Consider the following 17,990-nt stretch of genomic DNA (forward strand, 5'->3'; position numbering starts at 1 on the left):
TACAGCTCAGCAAGCAAACATAGATTCAGAATCTGAGTTGTCCTATTTAAATATCCAATACAGTCAAATGCATCTCAAGCTAAAATAACAGCCAACATTTAATTTAAAGCCTTAAAAACAGTGACCAGGATCATGGATTCAATGGATCAGAAACCAAATGGTGCAAAAAAATGTTAATTATAGAAGCAAACAATCTCCAATTACACAGGGCAGAGAAGAAACTTAGTGTCTAATAAGAGCAATAATGCTAAAGACAGAAGCAGAAAAGCTCAACATTCCTTCATCCTCTTCCCCAAATGGATCCGAAATTTCCATATAATTTCAATTACTTTAAGACAATAGATGAACCAGGTAGCATATCCGTTTCACAATGAAATTCCTGCTACTCTTAATCAGTTATTCAGTCATTGTATACACAAACAGCATCTCTGTATCCTGCAGAAAGCACATGACCACTTTTCCCATCTTTAAAAACTCTACACCACTAGTTTCCTTTAGTACAATGATTTATTAATAGTTTGCTGCAAGTCCAGTGTCGAGCAGCAATTTATTGACAATTCTAACTTAAATATACAGTTACAAACAATTCAGCATCTCCAGTAGTGCAACTTGTGCCAGCATGAAATGGCAGACTTCCTTCACTATTTTGATAAAGTTGGCAAAACTATTTATAGTCAAAACATATTGATATCGTAGCTGAGACTATACACATTTGTACAGTACAAGTCTTACTAAATAAAGTAATATGTATGCTGTGTTAATTAGTTAACAGGTTTGAACTTGAAAACTGTACATAGTGCTGTTCTCTTCAGAGGCCCTCTGCTTACATTTTACAATTTAACTAAGCCATCAGTTTATCAATGAGTAAAACATGTAACCAGCCTGTGGCAATCAAAGTGCACAAAATGTACATATCTTACTTGACTTATTAGCTTTGATATTTTACGACTCAGGTGCTGGTGTTTAAACCTCATACCAGCCTCAACTTGCATGCACGCAGAATAACCAGAATATGGCATTAGTCTTCACAAATTATAGTTTATTTAAAAACTGTTCTCCACTATGTCGGAAGATGCTGTCTAAACTACACTAAGTGCTGCATAAAATTGCTTGGTAGAAAATAAGTAACCAGTAGATGATTAAATATGAAGCTGTTAAAGTGGTTCTCAGAATTTTAATATAAAATCACCAGATAATTTAAGATTGTGCCATGAAACACAAATACAGAACATACATTTTGCAGTTACCCAGAAATTACACATTGTGGAGAAAGAAAGCATATCAACATATTCAAAACAGCTTCTGTATAAAGTAATTAATTCCCCAATAAACTTTCAATAATGCTGTTTTATTTTAAATAGGCCAGAATTTCTGCATTGTTTTTGTATCATATTTACATCCTGTTCATAGGATATACATGATAAACAAACCCTGAAAGAATGCTTATTTACTTTTAAGACACAGGGTTTACAAACCCAGTCTAAAGATGGAAAGTATTTTACAGGGTTTTAATTTCAATAAGCATGTATTTAACATGGAACATTCTAGATACGTACACAGCAAGTAACGTAGCCCTCAGCATCTCTCTAGAACCAGTGCACTCATTTGTAACAAGCTACAAATTGTCCTCAGTTGTGATACAAAACAGGACGTAGGAAAAGAAATAAAATGAAAGTGATTTCAAGGTAAAGCGTTCGATGTGTGCAAAGTATGCACATGTTGCTTTCCATTACTTGAACAGTAGAAATGAAAGTGGAGAATTATAGCAGCTGTAAAGAACAAAGTGCTAACATGAAGAGTCATAGAAAGGGAAGGAAAAAAAAGTAACATGTCCAAACATCTTGGCCTTCAACGTTCACCCGTTTGTTAAACAGAACTTGTCTCTGATTTACGGGTATTCCCAGATTCAGTGTTCACCAATACTTCACTAATTAAGGAATCTCTTTGGAACATGACCCTGAATTCCTGAAAAGAGTGAAGGTCACATGGCGTTGACACTTCTGTAAGTTACAGTTTTCAAGTAAGGTTAGCTCTGGTACATGTGGCGAGTCACTATGTGTTGCTCATATGACTTATGCTCTGAGGGTGGAGCTGCTGCCACATCTGCTGTTGCTGCAGTGCCAGCTGTTGTGACTGGTCCGACGTTGACAGAATGTTTATCAATGGAGAGACACAGTTCTGAGGAATGATCAAACCTGAAAAACAAAGTTTAAAACACAGATTCAATAATTAATAACTTTCAATCAAGCACAACCCAAAATTCCTGCAAGTGAAACATACCCTTTGGATCAGTTTCAGGGTTACATTAAACCCAAGAATTTCAGTTAAAAAAACCAACCAGCTTTGTACCAGAGTTACCAACCCAGACAAAGCTAAAACGTTCAAATATAAAAACAAGTGGATAAAATTAAGCCATCTTTTTTGACTGTTTATTTCACAGCTGAGACTTTTCAAATGGAATGAAATCAGCCAGAGTCCTAGTCATACAGGGCTCCATCCTGGTCACTGACAATAAGTCATCCCATTCTTGGCAGCAGAAATAAGAGATGACCATTCAGCTCTATGCGCCTGCTGCGTCAGTCATCATGATTACAGCTGATCACCCAAATCAATAGCCTGTTCTTGCTTTCCTCCATATCCTTTGATCCTTTTAGTTCAGAGTGAGAGTCTGATTCTTGAAATCATACAATGCTTTGGCTTTCACCGCTTTCGGTATCTGTGAATTCCACAGACTTACCCTCTCCAGGTTAAGAATGAATAAATGAGACTCAGGGATTCAAAGCATGAATGAGAAATTTGATGCATTCTCTTTAAAAAACCTACAAAATATTTGCTTTCCAAACTGTGAACTTTGCAAGTATGGAGCTGTGCTGTAAAGAACAATGTGCAAGCCCAAGGGCAACCCCAACTAAAAGAACCCTAGTGAAAGTAAACTCTTACTGAGAACTCACATTCCAAGACAACTATATGGTAAACAATAGATTTGAATCGTTTGAGTGCTTGTAATACTGCAATAGGACAGGGTGTTCAAATCTAGTGAAAAAGGACTGAAGTACGGGAACTTGTTTTAGCAAAAGTTTCAATTAGCGATTTTTGAGAAGATTTGTAGCTCAAGTTGATAGGTTAGCTAGCTTGCTGTGCTGAAAGGTTGTTTTCACATGTTTCATCACCATGATTAGGTAACATCTTCAGTGAGTCTCTGGTAAAGCACTAGTGGTATGTCCCACCTCTCTATTTATAGGTCTTGGCTTCAGATGGGTGATGTAATTTCCAGTTCTTTTTTTCCCCAAGGGAAGGCAGCTGGAATCTAAATCAATGTGTTTATTGATGGAGTCACTAAGAATTCGCATGAGTGTCTTTGTTTCACCTATCCTAGGATGTATGTGTTGTCCCAGTCGGAGCAGTGTCCTTCTTTGTCTATATGTATGGCAACTAGTAATAGTGGGTCGTGTCTTTTGGTGGCTAGTTGGCGTTCATGTATGCTGGTGGCAAGTTGCCTGTTCGTCCGATGTGTTTTATTTTATAATTTTTGCATGGTATCTTGCAAATGACATTAGTTTTGGTGGTAGTATCTAATTGATCCTTTAGGTTCATTAGTCACTGTTTAAGTGTGTTGGAAGGTTTGTGGGCTAACATAACACCAAGGGGCCTGAGTCGTCTGGATGTCATTTCTGATATATCTTTGATGTAAGGTACTGTGGCTATAGTGTTTGGTTGCATTGTCTGCTTATTTGGGCTTGTTTTTGAGGAATTGGCAGGTTGCATTTATTGGGTACACGTTTTTCTTGAAAATGCTGAACAGATATTATTCCTCTTCTGTAAAGAATTTTCAATTTCTGACCTTCACATCAATTATTCCACTCCAACATGTAAGTTCAAGATTGCATCAAGATTTTTTTTAAATAAAAAAGTGATATCGTCTTACAGAAATTCAACTACACTTTCTATTTTAAAGGAAGGGCAAAATACTGCAGATGCCGGAAACTCTAAATAAAAACAATGCTTGAGAAACTCAAAAGTCCAACAGCATGTGGAAAAGTAACAGAGTTAACATTTCCAGTCCAAAACAACTCTTCATAGAAACTGAAAGTTCAATCTGTTTTTGGCTGACCAGATTACAACGTGAACAGTGGGTGTGAGATTCTGATCTTTTATTTCTTTGAAGGGGTTCATTTTGCACACATTCAAGTCAAAACAATACAAAAACTATTCAGGCCTATTATACTCGAGTCAAATCTAGGAAATAACTATCTAATTTATCAAACTCCCCTGCCAAAACTTTCTAACACTTCATAAATCTACTCTAAGGATCCATTCAACCTATCCCTACTTAGGCGACATCTCATTAAGGTTGACAATACTCAATTTACATCTTGTTCAACCTCCTTACAACTTCATCCTTTGTGACAGAAGCTAAAGAAGAGGATGATGCCAGAGAAAGGGACAGTACAGAGTCATGCCCTCAGCATCCACAGATCATTTAGTGTTCTGAAGGTGTAAAGGTTTACGAGTTGAAAAGCTAGCAGGGACTGACATAGCACAGAGTCCTGAACAAAGTAAGACTGCAACACTTGGTTGAAACAAATATCTACAGCTGAGTTGCCATGAAACAAAAACAAAATCAAATTTAGCCAGTTTAAATTATGCACCAAGATACCAAAATCCAATCAAATTTAAATTTAGTATTTTAACAACATCAAAACCAATGAAATGATCTGATGTTTTGGGGTATAAAACCAGACATTTTGATAAGTTGAGGAGAACTGCCAAAGATATCCACAAATGTATACTGCTCGTTGTAGAGCTCTCTGAAAGATACCTGTCTCTAAGAAGTTTGCACAGAACATCGAAACCAACCTTGAGAAAATCTACAGAGAACAACGTACAAAGAATCGACAAAGCTGACTGGCTTTTGAAACAATTTTTTTAAATATAGATCTCAATTGGGATTTTTTTTTTTTAACAATCAGACCAGTACTGGAGAGTGGGAGGTAAAAAACAGGTTTAAGAAAAAGGAGTTGTTGGTTTTAATATTCTCTGTTGGACTTAAAGAATAACATTGCTAATTTTTACTTTAAATAGTGAGTTCTGGGATAGTTCTTTGCCTCTTGAATTTTAACAGATTATAGCAGGAGGTGAACTTTTTATGCGGCCGGTTTAAGTTAACAGAGGGATTTATCCAGTGTCATAACATCGCTCCTTAATTGACCCTACTGGTTGACAATCATATAAAGAACTTGTCACCTGCTACTCTATTATAATGCACTTGTTTTATAGCTGTGCTCCTAACTTGTATGCAATTTGGTTCTGCAGTACACTAGCATCTTCTGTAACACTTCACACAAGTTTACAGTTGCAGGGTTCCCAGATTATGCTACATCAGCTGGCTGTGGTTGATGTTTCTTATATGAAGCGATTACTTTTCCCACTGAAATTCCAAATGAACACTTCAACTTTTCCTTTAAAAAAATGGTAACACCACCAGAACAAATAAACTACAAAGAACAAATAATGCTACTCTGAATAGTAACCAACGGCCTAGTGACATTTTCTAACATAAGGCTACATACTTACGATCCAAAGAAACGCTGCATCATATAGGAGCCAGCAACCAAAGTTCTACATAGAAGGAAGCTCATTGAAAAACAATGACCAACTGGACTTACAATACAACCATATCACCCTTGCTGGGACAGCCCAAAAAATCCTTCCCTAACGGCATCGAGGGTGTGCTTTTCTGCGTTCTTTCAATAAAAGCAGGAATCATTGGCAAGGCAAACATTTGTTTCCCAATCCTGAACTACCCTTGAAATAAAAGTGGCCATTTCAGAGAGCATTATCAACCATATCACTATGGATGTGGAATTGTATGTAGGTCAGACAAGGAACATGTGACAGATTCCTAAAAGACATTAGTGAACTCCTGAAACTAGCTTTCAATTCCACCTGTATTAATTAGATGTGACAGAGAGAAAGGAACAGGTCAGAATCACTCCCTCTGCACTAGCTCAAAGTTACAGCTCTCCCCTTCTAAGCTCAGTTGGAGCTGGGCATTAAATGCTGGCCATGTCAACAATGTCACAACCGATGAACAAATATCAAGTTGGACTAGTCTCAAGGAAAAAAGAATGAAATGCATTCAAATTGCAATAAAGGCCATGATAAATAGTTAATGCGTGATGTTTCAAATTACAATACATTAAAAATGACAAGTCTACATTGATGAAATTTTCATTGATAAGTGGCGCAATGACTTGTGCAATTACACAAATCTGAGGGCTCTGATCTGATGAGCAACAGATGGAATCTAAACAGTAGATTTGTGGCTGGCAATTTTATCTTCATCCGATTACTGGTATGTCGCCAGCTTTCAAGGAAAATGAATGGCTTAAAAATTAATACCTTAAATACCTAAAATAAATGATCTGGACAAGGGCACTGGTGGTCTAAACAGTAAGTTTGCAAATGACACAAAAATCGATGGAGTAGCAGAAAGCATTGGGGTCTGTGAAAGTATACAGGAGAATATAGACAGGCTGGAGAGTGGGGCGGAGAAGTGGCAAATGGAGTTCAATCCGGGCAAATGTGAAGTGATGCATTTTGGAAGACAATTCGAAAGCCAACTATACTGTAAACAGAAGAGCTTTAGGAAAAGTTGATGAGCAGAGAGATCTGGGAGTTCAGGTCTATTGTACCCTGAAGGTGGCTGCACAGGTGGGGTGGTCAGGAAGGAATACTGTCTGCTTGCCTTCATTGGACGGGGTATTGAGTACAAGAGCTGGCAGGTCATGTTAAAATTGTACAAGACTTTGGTTCGGCACACTTAGAATACTGTGTACTGTTCTGGTCGCCACATTACCAAAAGGATGTGGACGCTTTGGAGAGAGTGCAGAGAAGGTTTACGAGGATGTTGCCTGGTATGGAAGATGCTAGCTATGAAAAGAGGTTGAGTAGGTTAGGTTTGTTTTCATTAGAAAAAAGGAGATTGAGGGGGAGACCTGATTGTATATCCTTCATGATTTTGTAGACCTCAGAGGGTGGATAGAGATAAGCTTTTTCCCAGGGTGAGGGATTCAATAACGAGAGGTCACGTGTTCAAGGTGAGAGGAGAAAAGATTAAGGGGGATACATGTGGAAAGTACTTTACACAGAGGGTGGCAGGTGTCTGGAATGCGTCGCCAGCAGAAGTAGTGGAGGCAGGCACGGTAGATTCATTTAAGGTGCGTATGGACAAGTGTATGAGTAGGTGGGGAGCAGAGGGATACAGATCCTTAGAAATTGGGCAATAGGTTCAGACAGTGGATTTGGATCAGCACAGGCTTGTAGGGCTGAAAGGCCTGCTCCCGCACTGTAAATTTTCTTTGTTCTCAACACAGAGTTAAAGGGGTTCTCCACTCCAAGTAACAAAGAAACCACACACACATCACCAAAATTCAAACTGCAGCTTGTGAAACATCAGAAAAAAAGTCCTTACTTTACAAACTTTGCTGGAACTTATTTGTAAATTCTACAAGACCACAAACAAAAATACAATGACATTGTATTTTTGACAGGTTACAACCCAGCTCATGAATAAGCAAGCTGGACGTTCCTATTTGCAGTATAACGGTAATCCATTGCTCACACTCACCTACAATCCTTTGCCCGTCTTCTGTTTTTAATCGCACAATCTGCATTTTTACATTAGCCCCACTGACTGAGGCCAAGACTCCTTCCACCTTTGTCCAGACACTAAGAACTGAACCACAGAGGACATGATAAGTGCGGCACCTCAGCCCGACTTCACAAACCATTCCAAGGCTTACTTTTTTGCAGTTTCCACGCCTGTATGGATATTAAAAAAAAGTATTACAAAAAAAGTACTTTAGCATTTCAAAAGGATATTAGCTCAAGACATGGGTTTTGAAATAAACTGGGACCTGCTCATTGTGTTAGACAAACACATCCTACATTTAGAAGACAGGCATTTTTCTGCACTTTGGATGAATTGAGTCAAATAACCTTTGCACTTTAAAATGGAATTAACATTGCTAACCTATGCTGAAAAATGTGTTGCTGGAAATGCGCAGGTCAGGCAGCATCCAAGAAGCAGGAGAATCGACATTTCGGGCATAAGCCCTTATGCTCGAAACGTCGATTCTCCTGCTCCTTGGATGCTGCCTGACCTGCTGCGCTTTTCCAGCAACATATTTTTCAGATCTGATCTCCAGCATCTGCAGTCCTCACTTTCTACTAATTGCTAACATATGACCATATTCAAAGCTGACATAGTTCCAGCATGCACACCCTTGATCCAAACATCCCCACCTGACATTGAAGCCTATGGAGAATATTGTAAGGACTTTACTAGTTACTTTAATTGCACAAAGGTTCTGCCAAAGGTAGATAACACAAGGATGTGGAAATTCTCCAACAGATAATCTAACCATTGCCCAATGATGTTCAACATCATCACCATCTCAGAGTACCCCCATCAACAACTTAAGGGTGACCATTGATCAGAAATTGAATTAAAATAGCTTTCGAAACACTTTCGGAGATCAGAAATTCTGGAGCAGGTAACTCACCTCAACTCCAAGAACCTGTCCACCATCTAAAAGGCTCAACTCAGGAGTGTGATGGAATACTCCTTACTTGCTGGGATGAGTACAGATCCAACAACACAAGAAGCTCGACACTATACAGAATAAAGCTGTACCAAAATCATCATGTTCAACGGTGACTTGGTCCAACAGTGACAGTAGAATGAACCATCTATGGGATGCAGTGCAGTAACTCACCCATGACTCCTTTGACATTACCTCTAAATTCATGACCTCTGACACCAAAAACAGGGCAGCAGGTGCACAGGAACACATGCGCATGTTCCTCTTCAAGCCACACACCATCCAAACTTGGAAACTTATCACCATTTCTTCATTGCTGCTAAGGTTGGAAGGGTCTGTTCTGTGCTGTATTGTTCTAAGCCAATATCCTAGAATGCCCCCAAGTACACCACTATGGGTCTACCTACACCCCATAGCCATCACCACCTCCAATGCAATGAGATGTAAGCAATAAATAGTCAGTGATACTCACATCCCATCACTGAAAATAAAAGGACTTCAAGGGGAAATCTGTGATCAAGGCAACATAATCAGAGCAAAATCAAAACCAAAACAAACAAGATTAAAGAGCACTGCCCATTTCTCATCCACAACTCCATTAGCACTTATAATTCATTTACAGCATTAACACAACCGTTGAAACTGACGGCTCAAATATGGCTAGTTTATCTTTTAAATCCTGAAGCCCATTATTTTACAACACCTACTTCCAAGTAGCTATACGGTTAAGCATCTCAATTCTAGTCTCCTTCCTATTGGAAAGATGTTGTGAACCTGGAAAGGGTTCAGAAATGATTTATAAGGATGTTGCCAGGGTTGATGGATTTGAGCTGTAGGGAGTGGTTGAAAAGGTTAGGGCGGTTTTCCCTGGAGCAGAGGCTGAGGGGTGACCTTATAGAGGTTTATAAAATCATGAGGGGCATGGATAGGATAAATAGACAAAGTCTTTTCCCTGGGGTTGGGGAGTCCAGAACTAGAGGGCATAGGTTTAGGGTGAGAGTGGAAAGATATAAAAGAGACCTAAGAGGCAACTTTTCACAGAGTGGTACGTATATGGAATGCGCTGCCAGAGAAAGTGGAGGCGGCTAGTACAATTGCAACAGTTAAAAAGGCATCTGGATGGATACACGAATAGGAAGGGTTTGGAGGGATATGGGCCAGGTGCTGGCAGGTGGGACTAGATTGGGTTGGTATATTTGGTCGACATGGACGAGTTAGACCGAAGGGGTCTGTTTACGTGCTGTAAATCTCTATCACTCTTATAAATGATTCTGCAAATGATGTAGTCACTTCCACATTCTCATACCTCCTGTACAACGCTCATCTTGGCTAGGAGCACAAAATATAATACTGAACATAACCAAGTCATTTTTCTAACAATCCAAGACTTTTGCAAGACAATACAAAAATGATTCACAATGGTTTTCAAACTAATACAGTACTGGGTAAAAAATTACTATTTGTCAAAAAAATGGAAACAAACAATTTTTTCTCTTTCAAACTCCAACAGACTATGAAAGCACCATGAATGAGAAATGACAGGGGCACAGCTGTTCTCACCCCACTATTTCATTGTGTCACAACTTCAAATATAAACTTTTTCCAAGTACCATGACGACTAATTAAGCATGCCATATTATTAGGTTTTAAACACAATCAACCAAATTTCTTAATAAACACAATTGTTAGCATATCAAAGCCAAGTAGCTGATTAACATACAGTCAGGATATATAGAAGTATAATTGTTTATCCATCTAAATATGCCCCAAACACACTTCACAAGAGAATAGGAAACAGATTTACTTGTAAACATCAGCATTCTGGAAACAAAAGACTTTGGCTAGGTATTTTAGTAGGGTAAAGGATAAATTATATGTTTCAGGGTGTTTCTGAGACATTTCTGGCACTTGTGGTCAAGTCACTAATTCATGCACAGGTGTCTCGTAGTACTTAAGAAAAAACAGAATTTCAAATGCAGGAAATCAAAAACAAAATCAGAAATTGCTAAAGAAAAACTCAGCAGATCCAGCAGCATCTGTGGAGAAAAAGCAGAGTCAATGTTTTAGGGTCAGTGACCCTTCCGAATTTGTTGTAGACATTGCTTGTTCAGAAAGTAAGTTTCTTCAATCACTCTTACAAAAGAACAAACAAGTTTCACCCTGCACTCCAAAATGAGGTTTTATTTTCAGAAAAGACAGGTCAGCTGGGTAGCTTGTTCTGAGCTGGTTTCTCTCCATGTGAACCAGAAAAACAAACATAAGAACGTCTCCAGGTCAGTTCATGTTCAAATCTGGGCATACACTTAGGAAATTTCATGAGTGCCTGTTCTAATATTTTAGGTAAAAACAACTTTGGTTTTGACAGTTTTGCAAAAATTTGAGTTATATCAGATATGAATAAAGCCTCTTTTTCAAAGGCTAAAATCCTAATCACAAGTTTCTTTTATACCAGCTTTCTAGTTGCTATCAGTTCTCATTTCTTGTTCAGGCTCAAATTTGCACCTGACCATGTACTTTAAATCAATTTTGCTTTCCTAATAAATTAGGAATTGCATTTATTAAGAAACTTGTTCAATAGATGTTTAAAGCCCAATTATAGGACATACTTAATTGGCTGCGTTGGTAGCCAGAAAGACTTAAAAAATTTAATGCTGTGACCCCTAGAGCAATGGGACAAGAATGACTATGTATCCCTCCAGCCTTGGTAGTCGCACTTTGATAGCCTATTGGAATTTGCCTGGACAGTGGCCTTAGCAACATGCCCAGTGATAAGTCTATTTCAACAGACAATCTTGCTCTTTGACAAGAAATCAGAACTGATCTCAACCAAAAAGCCAGCATAACAGAAACTGGATTATTATTTTAGGCTTTGAAAGAGATGCTGTATTCTCATCAGGTTAATAAGTAATTGGCAAAATTGTTGAAAGCAGAGTTGTCTTTCCTTAAATATTGAAACAAGCACTCATGAAATTTCCTCGTTTTGTACCCAGAAGGGGTCTACAGCAAAATACTTATTGCCATTCATATGATTCACAGGGAGACTCGTTTAAAAAGACACTCGTGACTACAGAGAATTCTCAACGGCATCTTAAATAAACCACTCCGGGTATTTCCACAATCCTTAAAAACTAACCTAAATTTAAAGCTTCTTTCTAACAAATGCCAAACACAAGCCACTGACTTGATTGCAGTTTGAGAAGGTTAATTTCTTAATTTTGATTGATAAAACATGATAGAGCTGGGTATCAGTGCATAGGCAGAAGCCGAATATCAAGTCTTCAGATGGAATGATCCATGTTGACAAGAGAAACCAGGAACAGTCTATTGTACTTACTTGCAAGACACTGGAGGGCAAGCGGAAAAGTAAATGCAATAGGCAATTTGGTTAGAATGGGTTAGACAAGAGTGAAGCAATGTCAGGACAGTCCCAATGAATTGGACAAAAAGACCCAATCTGTCAAAAGGCACTCAGATGTTGCAAACGACAAGGAGAGCTAATTATCTGAAGTGTTAAAATGAGGCTTTGGCTTTAATATTTTTGCTCCAGTAACAAGCGTAAATCTGATTGTAAAGTCAAAATATGGAATTTGTGTTGCAGACGTTTCATCCCCAGTCTAGGTGACATCACAGAAGCGCTTCACAGGAGGCTCCCAAGCACTGAGGATGTCACCTAGACAGGGGACGAAACGTCTGCAACACAAATTCCCAGCTCGGCGAACAGAACCACAACAATGAGCACCCGATCTTCTCACAGACTTTGAACAAAATATGGAATAACGGGAAACACGGGTAGAGGTGTTGGAGGCGACATCTGAGGATTTGAGAGTCAAATGGAAAATAAACAGTAAGTTGCAAAGGTAGAGGGATCGAGGATTTGTACGGAGTGAGAAAAATGAAAATATGAAGAGAAAGTTAGAAACATCTTAACCAGTCTTTAATTTCATTACTAACCAATATGCATGAGTACAAGTGTCTGCAGATGACTTGTACTGTTCCACCCAATGTGACTCTGCTTCTGCAGATGTTACCTGTGAAGATAACAAAATTAGAAGTTAAACCAGAAATACTTCCCAATTTAACAGTGACCTAACATCCACAGCCTCAGTTAGGCAGCTGCAGAATTATTACTACAATAGCAGATCTATTGGCAGTTGTCAATACATTGACTTTCAAAAGTTACAATAAGAACAATACTAATACAGCAGTATACTAATGCCTGGTCCTGCAATGAGGAAAATCAGTTTTTCAGGATTTAGACATTAGCTCCAAAGTTTAATGTCATAATACAAGCATGCTGACTTCTTACACAGTGCACATTTAATTAGCACATTTTAGTCCACGTTCCTTTACCTTTTTATATTTCTTTTTTAGTTCAATGTAAGTCTCTAATTTGAGTTGCTTGCCAGTGTTTGGTCTGTACATCATGAACAGTCTCTTCTTGCTGTTAACTTCCTTAACCAGAATTGCTGTCTTTTTATTATTTCTTATCTGAAGCAAACAATAAAACAAACATTGTTATTCACTAAAAATACATGGGTATGTTGTCTTAGGTCATTATAATGTATCTTACAGTAAAATCTTACATAAAACAATAAATTAACTTCGATGAAACTGCCCATTTCTGCTAATTTAGATCTCAGGATGTGATTTCTACAGTTGACTTCAAACCTGGAAGTTATAATTCAGAACGAGGGGCAAGAGCACAAAACTGTTTAATGCAATCCACCATTTAACAGGTATCAGTGGACTTCATGGGCCTCTCACTTCTAAAATGTAAATTCAGAAAATCTTCAGAAAGGCAGATGCTTTCAATGGTATTTATCGAATTCATTCATTTATTGCAATTCCCAAAACTTCTAAAAAAAAAAGTAGATTGCTATTTTTCAGATAAAAATTACTTTGAAACTTTAGTGTCATAAATTGGATAAATGTCAAAGAAACTACCATTGGAGATATAGAGATTACAAAACTTCCTCAATAGCAGGAATGATGTATTTATGGGTAGAATGGCTAAGTAACAATTTCTGAAGATTGACCCTCAAAGCATGTTCAAATCAGCTATCCATATGGTTTAGTTACTGTGTAGATGGTGAATTTAGCAAGGCAACCAACCATAAGTATTCAAACACCCAATCTTGTGCCTTGACAAGAAATAAGAACCAATTTCAACTAGGACGACAACATAAAAGGAAAGTTCTCATCATTTTAGGCTTTGACACAGATGCTGTAGCTCAGGTTGAGGTTTGGGACGTACATTTGCTTGCTGAGCTAAAAGGTTCATTTTCAGACATTTCATCACCATGCCAGGTAACAACAGTGAGCCTCTGTATGAAGCACTGATGGAATGGCCCGTTTTCTATTTGTGTTTAGATAGTGCCATTTGTTGTTTTTCTCAGGGGGTGGTAAATGGGATCCAAATCAATGTGTTTCTCTGCTTTGCATTGGTCAACTAGTCCTCCATCCATGCTAGTACATTCCCTACAACTCCATGCATTCTTATCTTATGGAGGAGTCTTGTATATGGCACCTTATTGAACTCCTCCTGGAATCCAACTATACAACATGTACCTATTCCCCTTCATCCACTATGCTTGTGATACCCTCAAAGAACTACTGTAAGTTTGTCAAACACAACCTTCCCTCCCTGAATCCATGTTGTGTCTGCCTGATGGATTCCATTTCATCCAGATGCCTCACTATTTCTTCTTTAAATGAAAGCCTCCACCATTTTCCCAACTACAGATGTTAAGCTAACTAGCCTATAATTACCTGTCTTTTAAAACAGTGGCATGATATTTACTGTCTTTGTCTGCCAGGAACTGCCCGGAGTCCAATGATTTCTGGTAAATGACCATTAATACATCTTCAAAGTTTGAGAGAAGATTTGTAGCTCGGGTGCTCGTTGTTGTGGTTCTGTTCGCCGAACTGGGAATTTGTGTTGCAGACGTTTCGTCCCCTGTCTAGGTGACATTCTCAGTGCTTGGGAGCCTCCTGTGAAGCGCTTCTGTGAGGTTTCCTCCGGCATTTATAGTGGTTTGTCTCTGCCGCTTCCGGTCATCAGTTCCACAGATTCAATCAATAAGCACATCGACCTGGACCCAATATACTGACCACTGCAACGGACAGCTGGAACTGACAACCGGAAGCAGCAGATTCAAACCACTATAAATGCCGGAGGAAACATCACAGAAGCGCTTCACAGGAGGCTCCCAAGCACTGAGGATGTCACCTAGACAGGGAACGAAACGTCTGCAACACAAATTCCCAGCTCGGTGAACAGAACTACAACAACTAATACATCTATAACTTCTGCTATTTCTTTCAATTCAACTTTAAAAATCTGCAATGATATGGTGATGACAAAGTGTCAATGGTCCCACCTGCTTTATTAATTTGATTCAAAGAAGGAAATCTTCCATCCCCACCTGTTAGACTGGTGATTTCAGAACAGATTGCAATGGGGTGGAGTCTTAATTGCCATCTAGACAACTACAGGTGGGTGATAAAATATTGGCCCAACCAGCAATAAAGTGAAATGACTCAAATTGAATTGCCGCCATCCAAATTTGTTACAAGCCTTCTCAAATCCATAATCCTGTCAATAAATGCAATTCCTGGTCTGATCCCTCCATGAATTGTAGTAACACAACAGAAACCTCTCTAACTACCCGACTTGCACTTCCTATCTATCAAGATGCAAAAGAAAATGCTGCAAATATAGCACTTAAGTCTGAAAAGGAATGATTTTTTTGTTTTAGTTGCTCTGAAGAATTTAATTGAAACCAGATTCCTTTTTTCTCATGTGTTTCTGGCTTTAACATACTTTTTTCATTAGCTGGAACCTGCAGAATTTTGAAGAATGGAAACCATGAAAGGAAGGGTCTCAAATGTCTTTTAAAAACCACCTTAGTGAAATATCTTGCTACCTTCAAGGGATTTGTGGAAATGCACTCAAATTCCTCGGTTCCTCCACACCTCCCATTTATAGTGCATTCTTTTTTTCTTAAAGAAAGGAAAAATTTCACACACACACACAATGCATGTCACTTTACCAGGTTAAATTCCATCTGCCACCTGTGTGCCCACCTGACCGGTTCATTGATACCTTCCTTCAGACTACAGCTTGCTCAACAAATCAGTCAATTTTTGCAGTGGTTGCAAACTCTTGAACATCATTTACATTCATTCATGCTTGTACCAACAAAATGGTAGACCTCACCAATATAGTTTTCAATTAACACATTTCACATTTAGCTACCTTGGCAATGCAGTTCATGTGAAACTGCAAATAACAATTAATAATGAGGGACAGGCAGAGTGAAAATCAGCCATATTATATGCAGCTTAACTTCATCAATTCCAATTTACTAAAGAACGACTATTACTACTTCAATGCACCAAAATGTGATCTTTTAAATATCAACTCATTATCAGTAACTGCAGCGATTTCTCCTGTTCTCCTTGTTTACCTGCATTGACAAATAGAAGCCATCATCTATTCCAGTTTGCTCTGCCCAAATCTTTGTAGCTTCTTCCCAGGACATGCCTCTTTCGACACTTATCTAAAAAAAATACAAAACACCCCGTACATTTGAAAAATAAGTCAACTCCATATTGATTGACTACAAGACATTCAGACATTTAAATTTTCAATGAGTTTGAAGACATTTGCTTTTGTAACTATTTGCTGATGCTGTGCAAAGTTACAATTTGAGGCAGCATGATGGCTCAGTGGTTAATACTGCTGCCTCTCAGTGCCAAAGAGATCATAGTTTGATTCCAGCCTGAGGTAACCACCTGCATGGAATTTGCACATTCTCCCTGCCTGTATGAGTTTCCTTTGGGTGCTACAGTTTCCTTCTTCATCCCAAAGATGAGCAGGTTAGATGGACTGGCCATGCTAAATTGCCCATAGTGTCCAGGAATGTGCAGGCTAGGTGGGTTAGCATGGGAAATGCAAATTCAAATGGATTGGGGCGTGTGGGTGGGATGCTCTACGGAGGGTTGGTGCAGACTCAATGGGCTGAATGACCAGATTCTAAGTTTGGGAATGGATATTATCTTATCTGGAGCAATGACCTATGAAGATCAGTTACAAATTCAGTCCCTGATCTGTGCTCATCCCAGGTTTGGAAGCAAGATGAGTAACAGCCTTACAGGAGAGATAGTGCATTAGGTGATGTCATGCTCGTCATTCTTACCCATCAATTTTCACTAGAAGTACGCATATGGGCATGCCTCATGTGGGCATAGGCTAGCTCCATTGATACATTGGCATAACCTTGGAAGACCAAGGAAACTATACTCAGGTGAGGTAAACATTTCTAGGCCACAGGCATGTAAAAGAACAGAACATGCAAAATACAAATCACTGCAACAAATGATCAGACACTTACAGTATAAATTTCAACATGTCCTGAAACAGAATACCCTGGAGTTAAGAATTTCTTTGCTTCTAGTTTCTTCACCTTCTCGTCCCCGGAGCCCAGATCTGTGCATAAACAGAAGCAAATCAGCAACTGCCATGCAATAAACTTCGCTTCACAACAGTTGACAACCAATGACTTACCCAAAATTCCCATATCATATCTTCCATTCTTCTTAGCATTCTGAATGACAGCATTTAAAGTGTCTGAAAAATACTGGAAGAGTGCATTCTGTTGATGTACCTCCATACCAAGGATTCGATTCAAGAATTTGCCAATATTGTTATAGTCTGAAATGAATTCATTACGTCGTTAGACTAGGGAATTAGAGTTAACAAAAAAAAACAATCAGCAACAAGTCAAATATTTTAATGCATTTTTACCTTTATCCAATGTGAGAAGCCCTGAACGGTCTTCCATATTTATCAAGCCCACGCCAATTAATCCCTGCCGAACGTCTAGAAACACAAATAAATGTTGCATGAAGTGTACTCCGTAAGAAATTATACTCAGACATTATGAAAATCAGTAGTTATGAAACTGCCCCATGTGCCAAGCAAGCCATGTCACCCACTCTACTAAGTTGGGCACTCTCAGTTCGTAGTGCCCTTGGGCTAAACCAAAAGGCTGAATTCAAGGCCCAGCACAGGATTTAATCACAATGTCCAGCATTGTTACATTAAGTAATATATTGGAAATTGCAAGCCTTAAATTCTTTTATTTAAAATGCAATCTGTAATCCAGACTAGTTTGAAGGTCAGGTGAGAATTTAATCCATTGATATGAATTTCAAAAGCAGAAACATCAATTGCGTACTTCAGTGATTCATACTCAATACAGAAACATGCAAATATTAATTCAATAAAGCTTGTGACGCGAGTGTTAATACCATAGATAAATACGTGCACAAAGTTGGCTGGTTAACATACTAACTGAAATGTTCCCTCAATGTTCTTCA

At 38.6% G+C, this 17,990-nt stretch overlaps 1 protein-coding gene across 2 annotated transcripts in view; it reads right to left on the bottom strand.

Moving 5' to 3' along the window:
• Positions 1-1,160: 1,160 nt before the first annotated feature.
• The window catches only part of sbno1 (strawberry notch homolog 1 (Drosophila)), a 103,835-nt gene continuing 87,005 nt past the window's right edge, over positions 1,161-17,990 (bottom strand). For both annotated transcript variants that reach the window (XM_043692636.1, XM_043692635.1), the window contains 8 exons: positions 17,416-17,490; positions 17,176-17,322; positions 17,003-17,097; positions 16,076-16,168; positions 12,957-13,094; positions 12,558-12,634; positions 7,631-7,824; positions 1,161-2,195 (listed from right to left, as the gene is read on the bottom strand). In XM_043692636.1, coding sequence (XP_043548571.1) covers positions 2,053-2,195; positions 7,631-7,824; positions 12,558-12,634; positions 12,957-13,094; positions 16,076-16,168; positions 17,003-17,097; positions 17,176-17,322; positions 17,416-17,490 — 962 coding nt within the window. In that variant the 3' untranslated portion in view covers positions 1,161-2,052. The remainder of the gene's footprint in view (positions 2,196-7,630; positions 7,825-12,557; positions 12,635-12,956; positions 13,095-16,075; positions 16,169-17,002; positions 17,098-17,175; positions 17,323-17,415; positions 17,491-17,990) is intronic.

Source organism: Chiloscyllium plagiosum, chromosome 6, assembly GCF_004010195.1.
Source record: "Chiloscyllium plagiosum isolate BGI_BamShark_2017 chromosome 6, ASM401019v2, whole genome shotgun sequence".
In the NCBI taxonomy this organism is placed as follows: domain Eukaryota; kingdom Metazoa; phylum Chordata; class Chondrichthyes; order Orectolobiformes; family Hemiscylliidae; genus Chiloscyllium; species Chiloscyllium plagiosum.